At 63.4% G+C, this 21035-nt stretch overlaps 1 protein-coding gene across 1 annotated transcript in view; it reads right to left on the bottom strand.

Annotated features, from left to right (window-relative positions):
- The window catches only part of FSIP2 (fibrous sheath interacting protein 2), an 86312-nt gene that overhangs the window by 15053 nt on the left and 50224 nt on the right, over positions 1 to 21035 (bottom strand). The window contains 4 exon segments of the mRNA XM_038748419.1: positions 71 to 613; positions 3579 to 3857; positions 3859 to 12551; positions 16061 to 21034. Coding sequence (XP_038604347.1) covers positions 71 to 613; positions 3579 to 3857; positions 3859 to 12551; positions 16061 to 21034 — 14489 coding nt within the window.

The following is a 21035-nucleotide window of genomic DNA, read 5'->3' as shown; positions in this document are numbered from 1 at the left end:
ACCATTATTATTATCATCACCAAAAACCAGGAAGAAAATAAATCAAGGCAGCTCCGCACTCTTCACTCACACTGGTCAGGGGTCGTTCATGTTTCTCTGGGGAGACTCTCCGGGTAGGAGGGGGAGCAGGGCCCTCCGCGTCCCTCCGCGGGAGCGTCCCGCTGCTGTGCCTCGGTTTCTCCTCGGGGGCCCGCGTCTGGCTCGGGGTGGCGACGGCCACCTCGGGAGCCGTGGTGGAAGCGTCCTGGCAGCACTTGCTCAGCGACAGGAACTTCTTCAGGCTGCTGCTGCTCAGGGAGGGCTTGGGCAGGCTGGGCCTGCTGCCCGACGGCTTCGGGAAGGCGCCCGACTCGCCGGACTCGGTCTCCTCCTCGAAGATGGTGTCGGCGAAGAAGGCGGGGGCCTCTTCCTTGAGCACAATCTCTTCCTCCTCCTCCTCCTCCGCCTCCTCGGCCAGGCGATCCTCCTCCTGTCGGCCGCCCGGGCTGTCCTGGTCGATGTCGTGAGCCACGAGGCGGATGATGAGGTCCTTCCGGTCTTGCACGTCTTTCAGAAGTTCCACCCGGGTGATGTCCGGCTTCGTGATGTTCTGGAAGGAATTGCGACACGCAGCCTGCCAGGGAAGGGGGGAAATAACAATAATAATAAAACAATAATAATAACGGCATTTATTAAGCGCTTACTAGGCGCAAAGTGCTGGGGAGGTTGTCCCACTGCGGGGGTTCGCGGTCTTCATCCCTATTTTACTGACGAGGGAACTGAGGCCCAGAGAGGTGAAGCGACTTGCCCAAGGTCACCCAGCAGGCAAGTAGAGGAGCCGGGAGGAGAACCCAGGGCCTTCTGAGGCCCAGGCCCGGGTTCTACCCACTAGGCCACGCTGCTTCTCACTAGGATCTAGGCACTTGGTAATAATAATAATAATAATAATAATAATGTTGGTACTTGTTAAGCGCTTACCATGTGCCAAGCACTGTTCTAAGCGCTGGGGTGGATACAAGGTAATCAGGTTGTCCCACATAGGGCTCACAGTCTTCATCCCTATTTTACTGATGAGGGAACTGAGGCCCAGAGAAGTGAAGCGACTTGCCCAAGGTCACCCAGCAGACACGTAGAGGAGCCGGGAGGAGAACCCAGGTCCTTCTGAGGCCCAGGCCCGGGCTCTACCCACTAGGCCACGCTGCTTCTCGCTAGGATCTAGGCACTTGCTAACAATAATAATCATAATAATGTTGGTATTTGTTAAGCGCTTACTATGTGCCAAGCACTGTTCTAAGCGCTGGGGTGGATACAAGGTAATCAGGTTGTCCCACGTGGGGCTCACAGTCTTCATCCCCATTTTCCAGATGAGGGAACTGAGGCCCAGAGAAGTGAAGCGACTTGCCCAAGGTCACCCAGCAGGCAAGTAGAGGAGCCAGGAGGAGAACCCAGGGCCTTCTGAGGCCCAGGCCCGGGCTCTACCCACTAGGCCACTCTGCTTCTCACTAGGATCTAGGCACTTGGTAATAATAATAATCATAATAATGTTGGTATTTGTTAAGCGCTTACTATGTGCCAAGCACTGTTCTAAGCGCTGGGGTGGATACAAGGTAATCAGGTTGTCCCACGTGGGGCTCACAGTCTTCATCCCCATTTTCCAGATGAGGGAACTGAGGCCCGGAGAAGTGAACGACTTGCCCCAGGTCACCCAGCAGGCAAGTAGAGGAGCCGGGAGGAGAACCCAGGGCCTTCTGAGGCCCAGGCCCGGGCTCTACCCACTAGGCCACACTGCTTCTCACTAGGATCTAGGCACTTGGTAATAATAATAATCATAATAATGTTGGTATTTGTTAAGCGCTTACTATGTGCCAAGCACTGTTCTAAGCGCTGGGGTGGATACAAGGTAATCAGGTTGTCCCACGTGGGGCTCACAGTCTTCATCCCCATTTTCCAGATGAGGGAACTGAGGCCCAGAGAAGTGAAGCGACTTGCCCAAGGTCCCACAGCTGACAAGTGGCGGAGCCAGGATTTGAACCCACGACCTCCGACTCCCAAGCCCGGGCTCTTTTCACTGAACCACACTGCTTCCCTTTTAATCTCAGCTCCACAGCCCTCAGGTTCCATAGTCACAATTTCTTTATTTCCGTTAACGTCCTTCTCCCCCTCTAGCCTGTCGGCTCATTGCAGGCCCGGGATGTGTCGACCAACTCTGTTTTACTGGACGCCCCTGAGCGCTTAGCCCAGCGCCCTGCCCGCAGTCAGGGCTCAACAATCAATCAATCAATCAATTGTATTTATTGAGCGCTTACTGTGTGCAGAGCACTGTACTAAGCGCTTGGGAAGTACAAGTTGGAAGTACCATCGATTGATGGATTGAGTCTCTGGCCTCGGTTTCTTTATCTGTCAAATGGGGATTTCACAACCGTCCTCCCTTCACCCTCCTCCCTCAGACCGGGGGTCCCCCAGTGGGACGGGGACACTGTTCAACCGGATTATCTCCTATCTCTCCCAGGGATCAGTCCAGTGCCTGGACCAAAACAATTGTGGAATTTAAGCGCTTATTCTGGGGCGGAGTGTGTGTGTTTGTGTGTGTGTTGCGGGGGAGGAATTTTCTCCTGTCATTTTGGCCTAAATAGGGACTCCAAAACACAACCATCTCATTCGGTGGGCAAGGAATGAGTCTACCGTCTCCGTCGAATTCATAGAAGCAGCGTGGCTCAGTGGAAAGAGCCCGGGCTTTGGAGTCGGAGGTCAGGGGTTCAAATCCCGGCTCCGCCAACTGTCAGCTGTGGGACTTGGGGCAAGTCACTTCACTTCTCTGTGCCTCGGTTACCTCATCTGTAAAATGGGGATTAAGACTGTGAGCCCCCCGTGGGACAACCTGATCACCTTGTATCCCCCCCCCAGCGCTTAGAACAGTGCTTTGCACATAGTAAGCACTTAATAAATGTCATCATTATTATTATTATCCTCTCCCAGGCGCTTAGTCCAGTGCTCCGCACACAGTAAGCGCTCGATAAGTCATGATGATGATGATGATGATAATGGCATTTATTAAGAGCTTACTATGTGCAAAGCACTGTTCTAAGCGCTGGGGGGGTTACAAGGTGATCAGGTTGTCCCACAGGGGACTCACAGTCAATCCTCATTTTACAGATGAGGGAACTGAGGCCCAGAGAAGTGAAGTGACTTGCCCAAAGTCACACAGCTGACAATCGGCGGAGCCAGGATTTGAACCCACGACCTCGGACTCCAAAGCCCGGGCTCTTTCCACTGAGCCACGCTGCGCTGACTGCATGATCCTCCCTGACCCCAACCCGGATTTCATTCAATCGTATTTATTGAGCGCTTACTGTGTGCAGAGCACTGTACTAAGCGCTTGGGAAGAACAAGTTGGCAACATAATGGCGTGTCCCGAATTGAGAGGATGAGATTGAGTTTCCGCCAAGGACCGGCTGTGAGTGACCCCGGGAGGGAGGTCATCTCGTCACCCCTGGCCCTTCCGCCCGACAGGGAAGCTGATCCGGGCCGATCCGGCCCCGTTCCCAGATCCCCCCCGGGGAGTGGCCGTGGAATCCGCTCCCTTCGCCCCCCGTCCTCACCTCCAAGGGCTTCAGGTCCAACCGTCCGGTCTTATCGAGGGAGATGCGTCGCTCTTTCTTGTGGTCTCCGATGGAGGCCCCGGAGGAGGAGCAGCTCTTGCCGGTGATGGAGGCCTTCCGCAGCTCCCCGAGGCTCAGCCCGGTCTTGGAGAGACACTGCTTCTTCAGCTCTTCCAGGGAACGGGTCTTCACGGAAATCACCGCCAGGTGTTCGGAGACAATGGACGGGTCGATCTTCACCGGCTTGGCCCCGATGCAGGGGACGAGCTTGACCGGGGGGTCCTCGGCCTGCGGGGGGGGTGACGAGGTCCTCTCCCGCCTCGCCATCGGAGCCCTCCGGGCCCTCCTCCCCAGCCGCCTCCACGTCCAGGTTCCCGAGGGCGTCTCCGGGAGAGGGCCGCGCGCTCGCCGGCCCCGGGATGGCGGAGATCTCGTCGCCGATCGGGCCTGCCGCTTTTTCCAGGAGGTCGCCGCCGAGGCCCCGGAGCTCGTCCAGGAGGTCCTCGTCCGGCCCGGCTTCCCGGGGGACGGTGCAGTAGATGGAGTCGACCACCTGGGAGACCATCTCGACGTCCTCGGTGTTCAGGACGTCTTCGGTGAGGCCCGCGGTCTCCGGGCCGACGTCGCTCTTGGACACCTCCGCCTCCACGGATCTCTTCAGGCGGGAGGCGGCCCGGTGCAGCTCCGGCTCGGAGAGACCCTTATACGGGGGTCCGGCCCGCGGCAGGGCCGCGACCTTCTCCAGGAACAGGGCCCGGACCTCCTCGACTAACGTGGCGATCGGCGGGGGGTCTGCCCGGGGGGCGGCCTTGGGCCCGCCCACCGTCCCCAGGACCCTCCGGACGATCCCGCCGGCCTCCAGGCCCCCGTCGCCTCTCCCGGGGGCCGCCTCTCCCGTCGGGCCGGGCCGGAATTCCGAGTTCTCGATCTCCCTGACCATCAGGGAGCCGATGGCGTCGGCCAGGGCGTCGCCCTCGCCCAGCAGGTCTTCGAAGACGGCCCCGAGGGAGCCGGCCTGGCTCAGGAGGCCCTGGTAGACGGCGTCGGCAATCCGGTCGGTGAGCTCCCCCGCCCCGGCCTGCGAGGAGCAGGCCTCGCTGACCAGCCTCACCAGGCGAATCTGGCTCCGGGAGAGCAATTCCTGCAGCGAGCCGACGACCTTCGAGGCGATGCCGGCCATCTCGGTCTCCGGGGACCCGTCGTCTTCCTCCCCGGAGTCCCCCCAGGGGTACCCGGACAGGAGTTTGGTCAGGAACTTGACGGCGATCTCCTCCAGGACGTCGGAGGGCAGCGACCGCTCGCGGGCAGGCGGGCTGGGCGGCGGGGGCCCCACGGCTTCGCCGATTCCCCGGAGGATGTCGTCCACGACGGCGTCCACCTCCCCGCAGCGGCCGGGGGTCAGCTCCCCCGAGAAGTACGTCCGCAGCGGCTCGCCGGACACCTCGCGGATCACGCCGTCCGCGATGGTCTCCGAGAGGACGCTGCAGCCCCCCGCGGCGCACTTCCGGAGGGCCGCGGGGGACCCGAACTGGGGCAGGAGGCGGGCGTAGATCGATTCGGCCACCGCCCGCAGGACCTCGTCGTCGCCGGGGCCCAGGAACTCCGCGTGCTGGATCCTCAGGCTCCTCTCCTTGGAGATCTCCGTCATCACCATGCTCACCAGCTTCATCTGGACGAAGCCCTGCTCAGAGAAGCCGCCGGGAGCCCCGGCCCCCGGGGACGCCCGCGGCGGGGCGGCGGGGGGCGAGAAGATCCTGGCCAGGAGGACGGTGATCAGGTCTTCCAGAAACGCGTGGGGCAGCGTGACGGTGGCCGGCGCCGGGGTCCGAGGCCCTCGAGCGCTTCTCCCACTGGCCTGGCGGACTCTCCTCACCACCTCCTCGGGCTCCAGGGTGGAGCAGGGAGGGTCCGGCCCCTCGCCGGACGGGGCCGGGTCGATCCGGTGTTCCAGGAGTCCCGTCACCACGGCCCCCGTCAGCGTCTTGGCCAGTTCCGCGTCCCCTTCCTCGAGGTGGGCCCGGATGGCTTCGGGGGGCCCGTAGTCCCGCAGGACCCCGCACATGGACGAGTGGACCGCCCTGTCCACCGCAGCCCGGTCGGCGGAGGCCGGACCCCCGGCCTCCCCCTCCCGCCTCAGGATCCGGACCTGCGCTTCCGACAGCTCCTTCGCGACGGAGTCGACCAACCTCATGGCCGCCTCGAAGAGCTCTCCGTTGCCCTCCCCGGCCTCCGCCTCCGCCTCCCCGCGGTCCCGGCCTCCCGGCGGGGAGGGGGAGACTAATTTGTTGACGATTTCCGTGAGGACCTCTTCCAAAAACTGAGCGGAAAAGATGGGGGGCGGGGACGGGGGCGGCGGGGGGGCCGGAGTCTTCCCGCTGGGGGCGGGGGGGACGCCCTTGTCCTCCGAATGCCGCGGGCTGGCGGTCGGCAGATTCTGCATTTCGACGAGCCTCCTGATCACGTTCGTGAACTGATCCAGCGAGCGACTTCTCGCCTTTGCGGCGCCGGAGACCGAGAGCTGGGGGTCGGAGCTGTACAGGATGTTGCTGTAGATGTTTTCGATGACGTTCTGGACGTCTTCGTAGGAGGCGGGCAGGTCCTCGTACACGTCCGCCCACCCCGGCTCCGCCCTCCTCTCCTCGTACCTTACTCTGTGGGAGTCGGGGTCCAGGGAGTGCTTTTTCACTTTCAGGTCGGCAGGATGAGCGGTGCCCTTATGGGAGCCCTCCGAGCCGACTTGGAGATGGCTGTCCGTCTCGGATGCAAAAGACGTGATTTTGGGCGGCGGCTTGGGCGTCCCGGACGCAGGCGGCGTGGCTTTTGGTGGCAGTTTGGGCATTTTGGGGGCGTGTCGCGTGGCTATCGGTGGCTTCGGCATTTCAGACGCTAGTGGCGTCGCTTTGGGCGGCGGCCTGGGCGTTTCGGAAGCAAACGACGTGACTTTGGATGGCGGCTTGGGCGTTTCGGACGTCCGCGGCGTGGCTTCGGGTGGTGGCTTAGGCGTCTCGGACGCAGGCGGTGTGGCTTTTGGTGGCTTGGGCATTTTGGAGGCGAGCTGGGCGGCTTTCGGTGGAGGCCTGGGTGCTTCGGACACGAGCTGGGTGGCTTTCGGCGGAGGCCTGGGTGCTTCGGACACGAGCTGGGTGGCTTTCGGCGGAGGCCTGGGTGCTTCAGATGTGAGCTGCATGGCTTTCGGCGGAGGCCTGGGTGCTTCGGACGCGAGCTGGGTGGCTTTCGGCGGAGGCCTGGGTGCTTCGGATGCGAGCTGCATGGCTTTCGGCGGAGGCCTGGGTGCTTCGGACACGAGCTGGGTGGCTTTCGGCGGCGGCCTGGGCGTTTCGGACGTGAGCTGTGTGGCTTTCGGCGGCGGCCTGGGCATTTCGGACGCGAGCTGTGTGGCTTTCGGCGTCTTGGGTGCTCTGGACGCGAACGGCACGGCTTTCGGTGGCCGGGGCGTCTCGGAAGCAAACGGAGTTACTTTCGACGGCGGTTTGGGCGTTTGGGATTTGCGCGGCGTGTCTTCGGGCGGCGGCCCGGGCGTTTCCTCCACGAGGACCGTCGTCGTCGCCCCCGGCGGAGGATTTTTCACCCCGTGAGTTATATCCCCGGGTTCGAGGAACGACAACAGGAAGGAAGACCAGCCTCCGGAAAACAGCGGCCGGAGCCGGAAGGCCGAGGTGGCCTTCTTCGCCAGGCTGACAAGGGTTTCCACCAGCGCCTTGTCATCCTCGTTCAGGTCTCTGTAGATGTCTTGTTCGGAGCCGTAGTTCTCCAAAACCTGATCGTACACGGAGTCCGCGATCTTGCCGACCGTTTCCTCATCTACACGCGGGCAGGAGAGCTTTTCTTCTGCATCTGGCAGGACCCGAATGTCATTCCTCTTAAACTCCTCCATCAGCGAGTCGACTAATTTCGTGGCCTTCCTCAGGACGTCCCCTTCCGGGCTCCCGGGTTCGCCGGGATCGGGGAGGGAATAAATTTTGCGGACGAGCCCGAAGATGACGTCTTCTAAAAAGGCGGCCGAGTAGACCGCGGGGGGCGACGATGACGATGGCGGCGGTGGCCTCCGTCCCTTTGGCGATCGGGGGGTCTCGCTCCGGCTGATCTCACTCGGCGGGGCCTCGGGGGCCCCATCTCTTTCTAGGAACGGGTCAAGGTGCTGATTGACAAGCTCCTTCATCAGCAGGCCGACCACCCCGGAGACGGCCCGCCCAGCCTCCTTTTCCAGGTCCCTCTCGACTTCCGATGGAAAATCGGGGTGTTTTAGGATGTTCCTGCAGACGGCGTCAGCCACCTCCCGGCTCCGCTCCACCGGCTCGTGGAGTGGCTCCGGCCCGGCGGGGGCCAGCCGGATCTCGTGCTCCGAGATTTCCGACAGGACATCCCGGGTCAGCCGCGAAGCCGCCTCGGAAAAGCCGGGGTCCGCCGGGGCCGGCGCTCCCGTCTCGGGCGCCGCGGCCGGGAAATAGGAGGGGAAGAGGTGCGTCAGGAGCTTGTAGATCATCTCCTCTATCAGGGAACGAGGCAACACCGTGACAAACGAGGGCGGAGTTGGGCTCCCCTTGCCGATGGCCCCGAGCACGTTGGCGACGATCTTCTCGGCCCTGAGCGAGGCGCAGTTGGCCGGCGACTCGCCCGAGATGAGGGCCTCCATCTGGTAATCGTAAATCTCACCCAGGACCAAATTGTAGATCTTCCGCCCCACGGTCTTGGGGTCCCTCTGGACGTCTCGGTAAATGAAGATCAGGGATCGGTATTCGCCCAGGATTCTGTCGTACACGGAGTTGACCACCTGGCCCACCATCTCCCTGGCTCTCGGACAAGAGCCCAGGTCCCCGCCCGGGCCCTCGGTGAACACGATCTGCGCCTCGTCGAACTCTCGCACGATGGCCCCCACCAGGCCCTTCACGATGCCGGTCACTTTGGAGGCGGGGCCGTGCGGGCCGTCCGTGTAGAATATGTTGTTGGCGAAGGCGTAGAGGATTTTGGTTAAGAGGCCCGAGAGGACTTCCTCCAAGAACGGGGCAGAGTTGACCAGGGCCGCCCGGGAACGGCTGACGCGGCCCCCGTCCCCGCCCGTGGACGGGGTGACCATCACCTCAGCCAGGTGGGCCGTGGCGGGCGGGGGCCCGGTCACTCCCGGGGAGAACGAGTGGAGGTGGTGGTCGACGATGGCCCGGATGATGAAGCTCGCCAGCTTGGGGACGGGGAGGTGATCCGGATCCCAGGCCCCTTCCGACGGGAAGGTGCCGTCCAGACGGGCCCGGGAGAGGTCAGAGGAGACCGTGGCCACCATGCGCTCGAGATCCGCCGCGGAGACCCCCCCGCCGACGCCGGGCCGGCCGGGCCCCTGCTCGGTGATCCAGATGGCGTGCCTGGAGACCGTGGTCACGATCTCGCCCATCAGTCTCGAGACCGTCTCGCGGAAGGCGGGGTCGTCGGGGCCGGGCCGGGGGACCACCCGGGACAGGAGCCGGGTGACGATCTCTTCCACCTGGGCGTAGGAGAAGGTTGACGTGTAGCCCGCGGGGGGCCCGCCGGGGCCCAGGCGCTCTCGGACCCTCCAAGTCACCGCTTCCGCCTTCAGGGTCGAGAAGGAATCGGGCGGGACCCGCCCTTTCAAGCGGGCCTGGAGCTGGAAGTGGCAAGTCTCCGCCAGGACGACTCCGGCGATCTCCTCGGCGAGGGTCCTCGGGTCGCCCTGACGGGCCAAGCAGGACCCCCTCAGGACCCGCCGGTGGACCGAGTCGACTATTCTGGCGGTCACGGCCTTCTCGACGGGCGGCAGGCCCAGGGTCTCCTCGGCAGCCTGGGAGAGGACGCTGACACGGGCCCTGGCGAACTCCTCGGCGACCGAGCGCGTCAGACCCGCGGCCCGCTCCTCCAGTTGGCTCCCGGGGCCTCCCGGTTGACCGCCGAGTATTTTGGCCACGACCCCGGATGTGATCTCCTCCAGAAAGGCGGAAGGGTAGATCCGGGCGCCAAGGCCCAACCAGGGCGTCGTCTCACCGGAGGGCCGAGGGGGGACCCTCGCGGTTACGAACGGCTGCAGGTGCCGGCGGCAGACGCTCTGGACGATGGCGCCGGCGATCCGGTCGGCTGGGACGTCTCCGGTGCCGCCGCCGGCCGGGTCCCTCTGCGGGGCCTCCCGCGGGCCGGACTCCCGCGCGATGCCCCCCAAGACCGAGTCCACGAGGCTCTGGACCTCTTCCTCCGAGTGGACGGCCGCCGCCGCCTCCCCGTCGCGGGAGAACCCGATTTCATGCCTCAAGATCTTCGCCCTGATGTCGCCGATGAGCCGCGAAGCCACCGCGTTGAGGCCGGCTCGCGGAGGGTCCCCGGGCCCGTCCCTCGGTGGGCTCGAAGAAAAGATCCGGGCCAGGAGGCCGACGATCAGGTCCTCGAGGAACGCGTAGGGAAGCACGGTGCTGTAGGGGCCCGGGGCGTGGACCGCGGCGTCAATCGGGGCGGGAGGAGCCGCCGACTCCCCGGAGAAGAGGGGGTGAGGGAGGCGGGCCACCCCTGGGTCCAGCCCGTGCTGCCTCAGCACGTCGCCATACACCGAGTCCACGAGGTGGTCCACCACGTCTCCGTCACGTACAGCCTGGGCTCCGGCCCCGCCTCCTCTCAGAGGGACGATCTCGGACGACAGCCCGGTCAGAGCGTGCTCTGGGAAAGGCGCGGGGTAGACGCCCCCGCCGGGCCTGCCTACGCACGGGGCGGGAGCCGGATCCACCTGGGCCTGGAAGCGGGGGGCCATCCCGGCAGACAGGAAGGGCCGGAGGTGATGGTCCGCGATCTCCTGGACGATGAAGCCGGCGATCCGGTCGACGACCAGCGGGCTCTGGCCGGCGATGCTCTTCCGCACGGCCCTCCGGGAGCCGGACAGCCGCAGGAGGTGGCCGTAGACCGAGTCCACCATCCTCCGCAGGGCCGCTTCGGAGCGGCCGTCTCTCTCGGCCTCGTGGCCGGCCAGCCAGATCTTGTGCTTGGAGACGGCCTGCGTGATCTCGTCGACCGCGCGCGTTGACGGGTCGGGGTCCCCCGCCGTCGGGGGGAAGAGCCGCGCCGCGAGCCTCCGGATCACCTCTTCCAGGAACGAGTACGGCAGCACGGTGGAGTACGCGGCGGGGGCGGCCCGCAGGCTGGCGTTCAGCTTCCGCAGGACGCCCTCGGCCCGGAGCGGGGAGTAGGCGCCGGGAGGCAGCTTCCCCACGAAGCACGGCGGGAGCTGGTAATCCAGGATCTCTCCCAAGACCAGGCGGGTGGTCCTCTCGGCCAGGGCGTCGAGGTCGCCGGCCGCCCCCCGCCCGTCGGCCGCCCGGGCCCGGTACTCCCGCAGCACCTCGCCGAAGACAGACCCGACGACCCGGTCGACGGCCTCCCCGCACAGCGGCGGGAAGCACAGCCTCTCCTCCGCGTCCTGGAGGACGCTGACCGGGGCCCGGTTGAAGGCCTCCACCACGGGCTCCACGAAGCGCACGTTCAGCTTGTCCAACTCCGCGTCCGGGAGGCACCCCGCCCCGTCCCGGAACGAGGCGAAGATCTGGGAGAAGAGGTCGGAGATGACGGTCTCCACGAACGTGGCCGAGTAGACGCGGGTGTCCGGCCCGGCCGGGCTCGGGGGCCCAAGCGGCGACGCCCCTTTCGTCTTCACGCTTCCCGGAGCCGGACTCCCGGGCGGCAGGGCTCCTTTGGCGGGCCGCGGTCCCGGTTTCCCGGCCGGGGAGCCGGAGGCCGTCCCCTCATCCCTGCCCCCGAAGGGGCGAGGGGACGGCAGCGGGGCCTCCAGGGCTGGGGACGGATGACTACCGGAGGCGGCCAGCTTCTCCATCAGGGACTTGACTAGGCCGTGGGAGATGACGCTCAGCAGGGAGTCCGACGGCTCCAGGCCGGGCTCGGCCTCCTCCGCGAACCTCGGGCCTCCCCGTCGTGGCTCCGCCGGGCCGGCGTCCTCCGTCCTCTTAGGCCGACGGGGGTCGTCCTCCCCGTGCCTCCGAATCCGGGGGAGGAGCCGCTCAGACAAGTCCTCGAGCAGAGCTCCACGGGCGTCGCGCTCGAGATCGGTGCACTGCTCTAAGAGCGTCCGAATGAGCTTCTCGCACACCACGTTCAGCAGGAAGGCGGACCTGGGGGACAGGCCCAGGCCGCTTTCCGGTCGGCTGGCGCCGAGACGGGAAGGAAGGGCGCCCAGGACGTCGTCCGCGGGTCCCTCGGACGCGCCCGCTGGTCCCGCGTCATCCCCGGGCGGGAACAAGTCAAACACGATCCGAAAAACCGTCTGGACCAGCTCTTTCGATTCGTTGCTTCTCAGGCTGCCCAGGAGGCGGTCGATCTTGTCGGCGAGGGGCCGGATTGGGTCGCCCGGGGACGGCCGGTCCAGAACGCCTCGGGGTGCCCCCGGACGGGCGTCCGGGAAGCGGGCGCCCTTCGGCTGGGGGAAGGGTCGTCCTTGACCCCCAGGCCCGGCCTTCGCTCGCAACCCCTGGGACAACACGTGAATCGCCGCTACGAGGAGGTCTTGGAAGACCTCGTCCAGGTCGGCGTCGGACACCCCCGGGTACCACCCGTAGGCCGGAGGCCGGCCCCCAGTCCGGGCGGCCCGCAGGATGTTGCTGTTGGAGAGGATTCGGAGGGTGACGTCCGAGATGCCCGAGGCCAGGGCGCTCACGGGCACCACGAGGCGTTCCAACCGCCTCAGCCCCGGCCCCCGGGACTGGACGGACACCACCCGGTCGGGGGCCGGGGACGCTCTCGGCCGGGCGGGGCCGTCGGAGACTCGCGACACGACGTGGGAGACGACGGCATCCGTCAGGTGGTGGCACAGCAGTTCCAGAGAGGCTTCGGTCTCTCTGCCCCAGGGCGGGCCGGGGGCTCGCCCGAGGCCCGCCGGGGGCGGCCGGGACTCCAGCCGACGGACGGCCAGTTTCCTCGACAGGATGGAAATGCCGGCGGCCTTTCGGTTGTAGGACCCTGAAACAATCAGTGAGATGCGGTGAGCGCTGACCCTGCGCAGAACATCGTTCTCAGCACTTGAGAGAGGACAAGACAACCATCGATCGATTAATGGCATTCAGTGAACACTCACGGTTTAGAGGGTACTCTCCCAATGCTCAGTACAGTGCTCTGCACACAGTAATAATAATAATGGCATTTATTAAGCGCTTACTATGTGCAAAGCACCGTTGTAAGCGCTGGGGAGGTTACAAGGTGATCAGGTTGTCCCGCGGGGGGCTCACGGTCTTCATCCCCATTTTACAGATGGGGTCACTGAGGCCCAGAGAAGTGAAGTGACTTGCCCAAAATCTCACAGCTGACAATTGGCAGAGCCGAGATTTGAACCCACGACCTTTGACTTCAAAGCCTGTGCTCTTTTGATACAAACGACTGTCTGACACAGTAAGTGCTTAACAAATGCCACCGTTATAATGACAATAATGATAACCGTAGTATTTGTTAAGCGCTTACTGTGTGCCAGGCACTGTACTAAGCGCCGGGGTGGATACAAGCAAATCAGGTTGGACACAGTCCCTGTCCCACGTGGGGCTCCCAGTCTCAATCCCCATCTACAGATGAGGGAAAGGAGGTCCAGAGGAAGTAAAGTGACTCGCCCAAGGTCACACAGCAAAATGGGAGATCATTATTATTAGGATCATCATTATTATTATTATTATTACTATGAGGGGCTCGAAGGGGTGGGTCAATGGGTAGTCTGAAAATCGGTAGCCTGAAAATCGGTAGGTGGGGAGAAGGGAACTTCCCCTTCTGGGTAAGTGACTCTGTCCGGGAAGTTCCAAAAGGGTACAATCAATAGATCAATCGGTCAATCAATGGTATTGACTGAGCACTTAATACGTGCAGAGAGCACTGTACTGAGCGCTTGGGAAAGGAGCACCCAGCAGATTGGGTAGATGTGATCCTTGCCCATGAGAAGCAGTGTGGCTCGGTGGAAAGAGCCCGGGCTTGGGAGTCAAAAGTCGTGGGTTCTAATCCCAGCTCTACCAGTTGTCAGCTGTGTGACCTTGGGCAAATTCATTCACTCATTCATTCATTCAATCGTATTTATTGAGCGCTTACTGTGTGCAGAGCACTGTACTGAGCGCTTGGGAAGTCCAAGTTGGCAACATCTAGAGACGGTCCCTACCAAACAGCGGGCTCACAGTCTAGAAGGGGGAGACAGACAACAAAACAAAACATATTAACTAAATAAAATAAATAGAATAAATATGTACAAATAAAATAGAGTAATAAATACGTACAAACATATATACATATATACAGATGCTGTGGGGAGGGGAAGGAAGGAGGGGGCTCAGTCTGGGAAGGCCTCCTGGAGGAGATGCGTGGCTTCAGAGAAGCAGCGTGGCTCAGTGGAAAGAGCCTGGGCTTTGGAGTCTGAGGTCATGGGTTCAAATCCCAGCTCCACCACTTGTCAGCTGTGTGACTTTGGGCAAGTCACTTCACTTCTCTGTGCCTCAGTTACCTCATCTGGAAAATGGGGATGAAGACTGTGAGCCCCCCGTGGGACAACCTGATCACCTTGTAACCTCCCCAGCGCTTAGAACAGTGCTTTGCACATAGTAAGCGCTTAATAAATGCCATTATTATTATTACTGAGTGCAGAGCACTGTACTAAGCATTGGGAGAGTACCCTCTAAACCGTGAGTGTTCACTGAATACCATTAATAGTAAGCGCTTAATAAATGCCATTAAAAAAAAAAAAGGTGAACTCTAAGTAAATCACTTCACTTCTCTGGGCCTCAGTGACCTCATCTGTAAATTGGGGATGAAGACTGGGAGCCCCCCGTGGGACAACCTGGTATCCCCCCCAGCGCTTAGAACAGTGCTTGGCATATAGTAAGCCGCTTAACAAATACCATCATCGTTATTATTATTATTATTAGGAGGAGCATGCAGTCTCCAGAAGGAGGTGGATGTTTAAATAAGTTACAGTTGCATGGTGGCAGGAAGAGGCAGATTTTAAGGATGCTTTGAAGGTGGAACCGACAGGATCCGGAGATGGCTCAAACGTGTGGGCTGAATGAGAGAGAGGAGTGGGGGATAATGCCAAGGTCACGGTTGTGCGAGACAGGGAGGGTGGCGGTGGTGTCTACAGGGACGGGAAAGACAGAGCGAGGAAGATGAGGAGTTCTGTTTTGGACGGTTTAAATTTGAGGTGTCGGCGGGGTGTCCCGGGAGAGCAGAAAGCCACAGGTTTGTCGGAGAAGTACGTGGCCTAGTGGAAAGAGCCCCCGCCTGGGAGTCATCGGACCAGGGTTCTCATCCCCGCTTCAGTCTATACTTCACTCTGCTGCCCAGATTATCTTTGTACAGAAACGCTCTGGGCATGTCACTCCCCTCCTCAAAAATCTCCAGTGGTTGCCTGTCAACCTACAAATCAAACAAAAACGCCTCACTCTGGGCTTCAAGGCTGTCCATCCATCCCCTCGCCCCCTCCTACCTCACCTCCCTTCTCTCCTTCTCCAGCCCAGCCCGCACCCTCCGCTCCTCTGCCGCCGCTAACCTCCTCACCGTACCTCGTTCTCACCGGTCCCGCCATCGAACCCCGGCCCACGTCCTGGCCTGGAATGCCCTCCCTCCACACATCCGCCAAGCTAGCTCTCTTCCTCCCTTCAAAGCCCTACTAAGAGCTCACCTCCTTCAGGGGGCCTTCCCAGATTGAGCCCCCTTTTTCCTCTCCTCCCTCCTCCCACCCTCTGCCCTACCCCCTTCCCCTCCCTGCAGCACTGGTATATATTTGTACAGATTTATTACTATATTTATTTTACTTGTACATATTTACTACTCTGTTTTGTTAATGATGTGCATAAAGCTATAATTATTTTTATTCTGGTGGTTTTGACACCTGTCTACTTGTTTTGTTCTCTGTCTCCCCCTTCTAGACTGTGAGCCTACTGTTGGGTAGGGACCGTCTCTCTTTGTTGCCGACTTGTACTTCCCAAGGCTTAGTACAGTGCTCTGCACACAGTAAGCGCTCAATAAATACAACTGAATGAAGGAATGAATCCCGGCTCCTCTGCTTGTCTGCTATGTGACCTTGGGCAAGTCACTTTCCTTCTCCGGGCCGGCAAAAACGGGCATTCAATCCCTGTTCCCCCTCCTACTTACAGGGCGAGCCCCATGTGGGAGCTAGAGACCTCGTATCTATCCCGGCACTCAGTACAATGCTTGGCACATAGTAAGGAAGCCAGTCAGTCAATCGTATTTACTGAGCGCTTCCTGTGTGCAGGGCTCTGTACTCAACGCTTGGGAGAGGACACAATAACAATTTAACAGGCACGTTTCCTGACTCTTAGTGGAATCCAATCAGTCCATCATACTTGGTGAGCGCTTACTATAAGCGCTCAACAAATACCCGAGTCGTTATTCACATCTGGGGCTAGACTTGCAGTGATCGGTTCGGATAAACGTCCCCCTACCACCCCGCCAAAAAAACCCGGTCATTTCAACGCCAGACTCACCTCGAAATTTCAGGCCCTTCAGACACGAGACCACGGCCTCCACCACTCGCCTCGCCACCAGATGGATCTCGGCGGGGCCCAGGTCCTGTTCGGCGAAGGCGATGGCCTCCGGTCGTCTCAGGGGTTCGGACCTCTTCCCCTTGCGGGGCCGGTTATTTTCCCATCTGGAAAGCAGGGCGTCCTCCCCGGCGGCCTGGTCGCGGTCCTGGGGGACTCCCCGTCCCTCCCCGGGGCGTCCGGGCCTCTCCCCGCCCCACGTGACGAGCGGGTGGCCCCGGCTTGGGTCTCCGGGGGCGGGCGAGGTCGACCTGGAGAGAGGAGGCGTCTTCGGCGAGGCGAAGAACGGTTTGAGCATTTCGACTTGGCCTCCCCGCGAGACCGGGGGATCCCGAGCCCCGCAGCCCCCCAGGACGGCGTTGACGATGTTCTCCGCCGCCAGGCAGATCTTCAACGGCGACACGGCGGCATCCTTGGGGTCCCCGACTGGGAGCAGGGGTTCAGTGTCCGCCCCCTTCCCACCTGAGGCCCCGGGAGGCGAAGTCCGTCTCGCTCCGACGGTGGGAGAGGCCCGCTCGTTCCCGCCCAGTTTCGCCCAGATGCCGCCTTCCCAGAGGGATCCTCCCTGGAAGGCGAGGTCTCGCTCCACGGAGTCGGTCCGGCGGACCCTCGCGGGCGACGCCCCTCCATCTCTCCGAAACCACCTCGGCCCCGACGCCGGGACGGGCCCCGGGCCCAGAGCTCTGACGGGTTCACCCGCGGAGTAGCGGAGCGACGGAGCCAGGTACGGGGAGGCCCCGTCCTGCCTCTTCCCTCCGTCCTCCGCGTAGACCACCATGCCGGGCACGCTGACGGGGCCCAGATCTTCCCGGAGAAGCCCGTCTCTGGGTCTCCGGCCGGGCGCCTCGGTCCCCGCCGCCATCTCGGCCCGGTAGACGACGTACGTGCGCCCGGCTCCCGGGGCCGGCCCGCCCAAGGGCGCGTTCCCCGGCGAGGACCGGAAGACCGCCTTTCCGGGGCTCGACCCGCACTGGCCCATCAGGGAAAGGATGACCTCGCTGGCCCGGACGTGGTCCCTCGTATCGCTCGGCGGGGCGGCCTCTAGCCGGAGGATCTCCTCGTCCAGCAGGCCCTTGGTGACCCCGAGCATGCGTCTGACTGCTTCCGTGGCGTGGCCCCGCAGTTCGGATTGGAAGGCATGGATCGGGGCTAGCGTCTTCCGGATGGAATCCCCCCCGGGAGGGCCTCCCGCTCGGGCCACGTCGCACGGGTCGCTCTGCGGCCTCAGTCGGGGCAGCCTCCTCTTGCCGGGCGGTGGGGGACGGGAGCCGTCCGGGGGCATCTCCATCAGCTCCGACAGCTCGTACGCGGACCCGCGTCCCAGCTGCGCGTCGGCGAACCTCTCCAAGGTGTGCAAGACGCCCGTCACCATCTCTTGGGCCGTTTCCGGGCCGGGGAGAACCCTGGCTTTCTTTCGCCGGCTCGGAGAGGCGCTCGAGCTCTGTTTCCACGAAGAGAGGTGTCTCCCCTGTTTACTCCGTCTAGCGGTCTGGCCTTTCCTCCTGACGGCCACGTCCCTACCTGCCGGGGAGAGCCCGGGCAGGGAAAGGCACGACTCCAGCTTTTCCAAGAGAACGGTCGTCATCTCCCGGCCGAACGACTCGATTTGCGCTTGGCAGGAGGCGGAAGGAGGCCTCCGGAGACCGTCGCGCCACGTGCTCTCTCCAGCTTCTGCAGGGGGTGCGTTCAGGAGGGGCACACCATGCTCCAACTCTTGGGTTTTCAGGAGCAGCTCGCCCAAGACGCTCTCGGCGGCTGAAGCTATCCTTCTCCGGCCGCTTTCGGGGTCCCTCGCCCCCGCCTGCCACCCGCCCAACAGCATCTCCACTGCATTTCCTCCGGGAGAGGGGCCCCGGGGTGGTCGCCCAACGGGACCCCGCTCCAGAGACGGAAGCCCTCTCGCCGGGGGAGAAGTTGGACCACGGGGGAGGTCGCTCGAGTCGGCGGCCTTCAGGTCTCTCAGGACCGCCCGAGCCCTTTCGCTGGCCGCCGTGATCTGGTCGGGGGGAGACGTCCCTGTGTTCGACGGTCCCCGCTCCTCCTGGAGTCGGTGGAGGCCCCGCACGACGGTCTCTAAGATGTCACTCACGATCTCTCGGGCGTAAGCCTTGAGCTCTGCCTGGGACGGTCCGGCCGAGGCCGGGCGGTGGGGGTGACCGTCTCCCGTCGAGAAAAAGTGGGGGGAAGGGGGCGGGACCAGATCTTCTCCCGCAAGACCTGGGGGCCCCCGGGGCCCGGTTCCCGACTCGGACTGCCCCGGGATGGCCCCCTCCGCCTCCAGGGCCACCCACGCGGTGATCTTGTGTAAGGCGATCTGGACGAGCTCCTCTCCGGCCATCCCCCGGGAGCCCGACGGGGCCTCTGCCAGCGGACCGTCTGCTCCGCTGGCATCTCCGTCCTCGTAGGAGGAAGGAGGAGGAGGGGAACCCGGAGCCCCCGGCGGAGACTCGCCCCCACCGGCTCCCCGTCCAGCGGACGGAGAGGCGGCCTCCGTTTCTAGGTCCGCCGTGAGGATGGAGTACATCTTCCCGACGACGCTTTCGACGATGTCGCCCGCCACCCAACTGACGGGCAGCCGGGGGATCCCTCCCCGGACGGGGGCGGCCGAAGGCCGGAGCTTGGATCCGTCCCTCAGAATCCCTGGTGGCCCCCGATCCCTCTCTTCCGTCACCTGCCGGACCACCTTAATCAGAACCTCTTCCACAGCCCTTGACACCTGAGCCATCTCTCCCTGCCCCGATCTCTGCCATCTCCTAAGCAATTCCTCCAGGGGACCTCCCTGCCTTTCGCTTTCCTCCAGGAACCCATCGGGATCCCCGGGATAGTCAGAACGCAGAGTCCCGTCATCACCGTCCTCCCCGCCCATCGCTGCCGACGGAGCCTCCCCGCGAAGCGTCGTTTGGGAATCGAAGGGAGCGGCGCGTCGGGAAGATCTCCTCCGGCCCGGATCTCTCGTCGGGGTGCCAGACAGGGCCTTCAGGCTGGCCCGCACGATTTCGCTCGCCGTGACTTTCTCGCGCAAGGAAGCGTCGTCCCGATCCGGGCCTGCGGCTCGGACCTCTCGGTCCAGGTCGCGTTGGATCCGCTTCAGCGCGGCGCTGGCGATGAGCGCCGCGTACGCGGGGAAGCTGCTTCGGGCCCGAGGGGTGGCGGGAACCTCCTCCGCTTCGTCCACGGTGATCACCTGCGGCGTGAGGCCGCCCAGTCCGGGCTCGGACAACCGAGCGAGCGATCTCCTCGTCGTTTCGGAAGCGAGCCTCGGCAAGAATCCCAGGTTTTCCCTGGCGAAGGTCTCCAACCTGCTCGAGATGGTCTTCGTGATGTTCTCGGCCGCGCCCTTCCCCAGTTCGGGAAGTCGTTGACTCCTCCCCTCTCCGGCCGGGGCCGCTTCCTCCTGGGTTTCGAGGCACTCGCTCCCATTTCTCTTCCCCGACCCCGGGCCTCGGCCTCTCTCCCTCTCACCCCTCGGGTCCCCGCCGGCCTCTTCTTGGACGCAGAGGGGGCCGCAGGGCAGCGGGGGCAGGGTGGGGGAAGCCGACTCCGGACCGGCGAGGCCGATCTCCACGGCCCACCTGAGGTTCTGAAGCACGAGATCCGCCGAGTCACTAGCGACCGAAGCCACGGCCGACTTGGGAACGGCATCCCGTCTCCGGACGGACGGCCAGCTGGTGCCCGACGTCCCGTGGGCGGAACCCCATTGCTCTCGCAGGGTTTTCTCATAGATGTCTTCTAAGATAGCCTCGACGGTATCTTGAATCTGGACCTGGAGTTCCCGCCGATATTCGGTTTTCTGGAACACCTTCCGACCCGCCCTCGCTCCCTGCCCCGAGCCGGTCAGTCCGTCCGGCGGGAGCCGATCGGATCTCCCCCTCGCCGAGAGGACGTCCAGCACGGTGTCGACGATCCGCCCGGCCTCCGCGCTTTGAGCGAACAGAAGGGGAGGAACCGGCGAGGTCCCTTTCGCTCCTTCCCGCAGCTCGCGTTTGATCTCCCGCAGTATCTTCCCGGCCGCTTCCGACGCGTAGGTGTCCAGTCTGGGGAGAGCGAAAGGGCCCTCTGACGTGGTCGCCATTTCCTGGCCAAACTGTATCGAACAGAAGGAGAACCGCTCGGTGGGGAGACGGGGCAACCTCTGGTGGCTCGGGGCCGGGGGTCGCCGGGGTCCGGCCGGGGGTCCCGCGGGGGCCCCGGGGCCGACGAGGGCCCTCGCTTTAGACGTCGCAAACGCCCCCAACTGCGTCAGGGCCGTCTGGACCATGTCCTCCACTAGACCGACCTCGCCTCTGGAGCCGGAGGCTGCCGACCCGGCCTCCTCTTTGCGGGCTGGGAGAGAGGGGAGGCCAGTTTCTGGGACGACGGGTGGGAGGCCCCCGTCCGGCACCTGCCGGCTGGTCCCCACGGCCGAGTACAGCTTGCGGAACACAGTCTGGACGAAGGCGTCCGTCACGGCCGTGACGTCCGCCTCCGACACCGGCAGGCCGAACGTCCGGCGGACAAGGTGGACCTCGGAGGTCCTGCCCGCCGGCTCCTCGGCGGCCCGGAGACGGGCGAAAGAGAGAGACACGCTCCCGGAGCTCAGGACCATGTGGAAGATCTCCCTCAGGGCCCGTCTCGCGATGGGCACGACGGGCGAGCTCTGGGGTTCCCTGAGCTTGGCTTCCATTTTCCGCAAGGTCATTTCCAGGTGCCGAGGCCTGGGGGGATCCCGCGGCCTCTCCCCGGGCCCTTGCCCGCCCTCCGTCGGGGTCGACGCTTGAGGTGAAGCCTCGGGTTCTGCCCCGCCTGGTAGACTCCCCCGGGCGGGCCCTGGGCGCCGGGTCCGAGGGTCCGACGCCGAACCGGGACTTTCGGCGAGTCCCGGCGCCTTAAATATCTCCGGGGGCACGGCGTCCAACATCAGGTCGACCAGGTTGCTCAT

The sequence above is a fragment of the Tachyglossus aculeatus genome, chromosome 6 (assembly GCF_015852505.1).
Source record: "Tachyglossus aculeatus isolate mTacAcu1 chromosome 6, mTacAcu1.pri, whole genome shotgun sequence".
In the NCBI taxonomy this organism is placed as follows: domain Eukaryota; kingdom Metazoa; phylum Chordata; class Mammalia; order Monotremata; family Tachyglossidae; genus Tachyglossus; species Tachyglossus aculeatus.
This window is presented reverse-complemented; position numbering and strand designations above follow the sequence as displayed.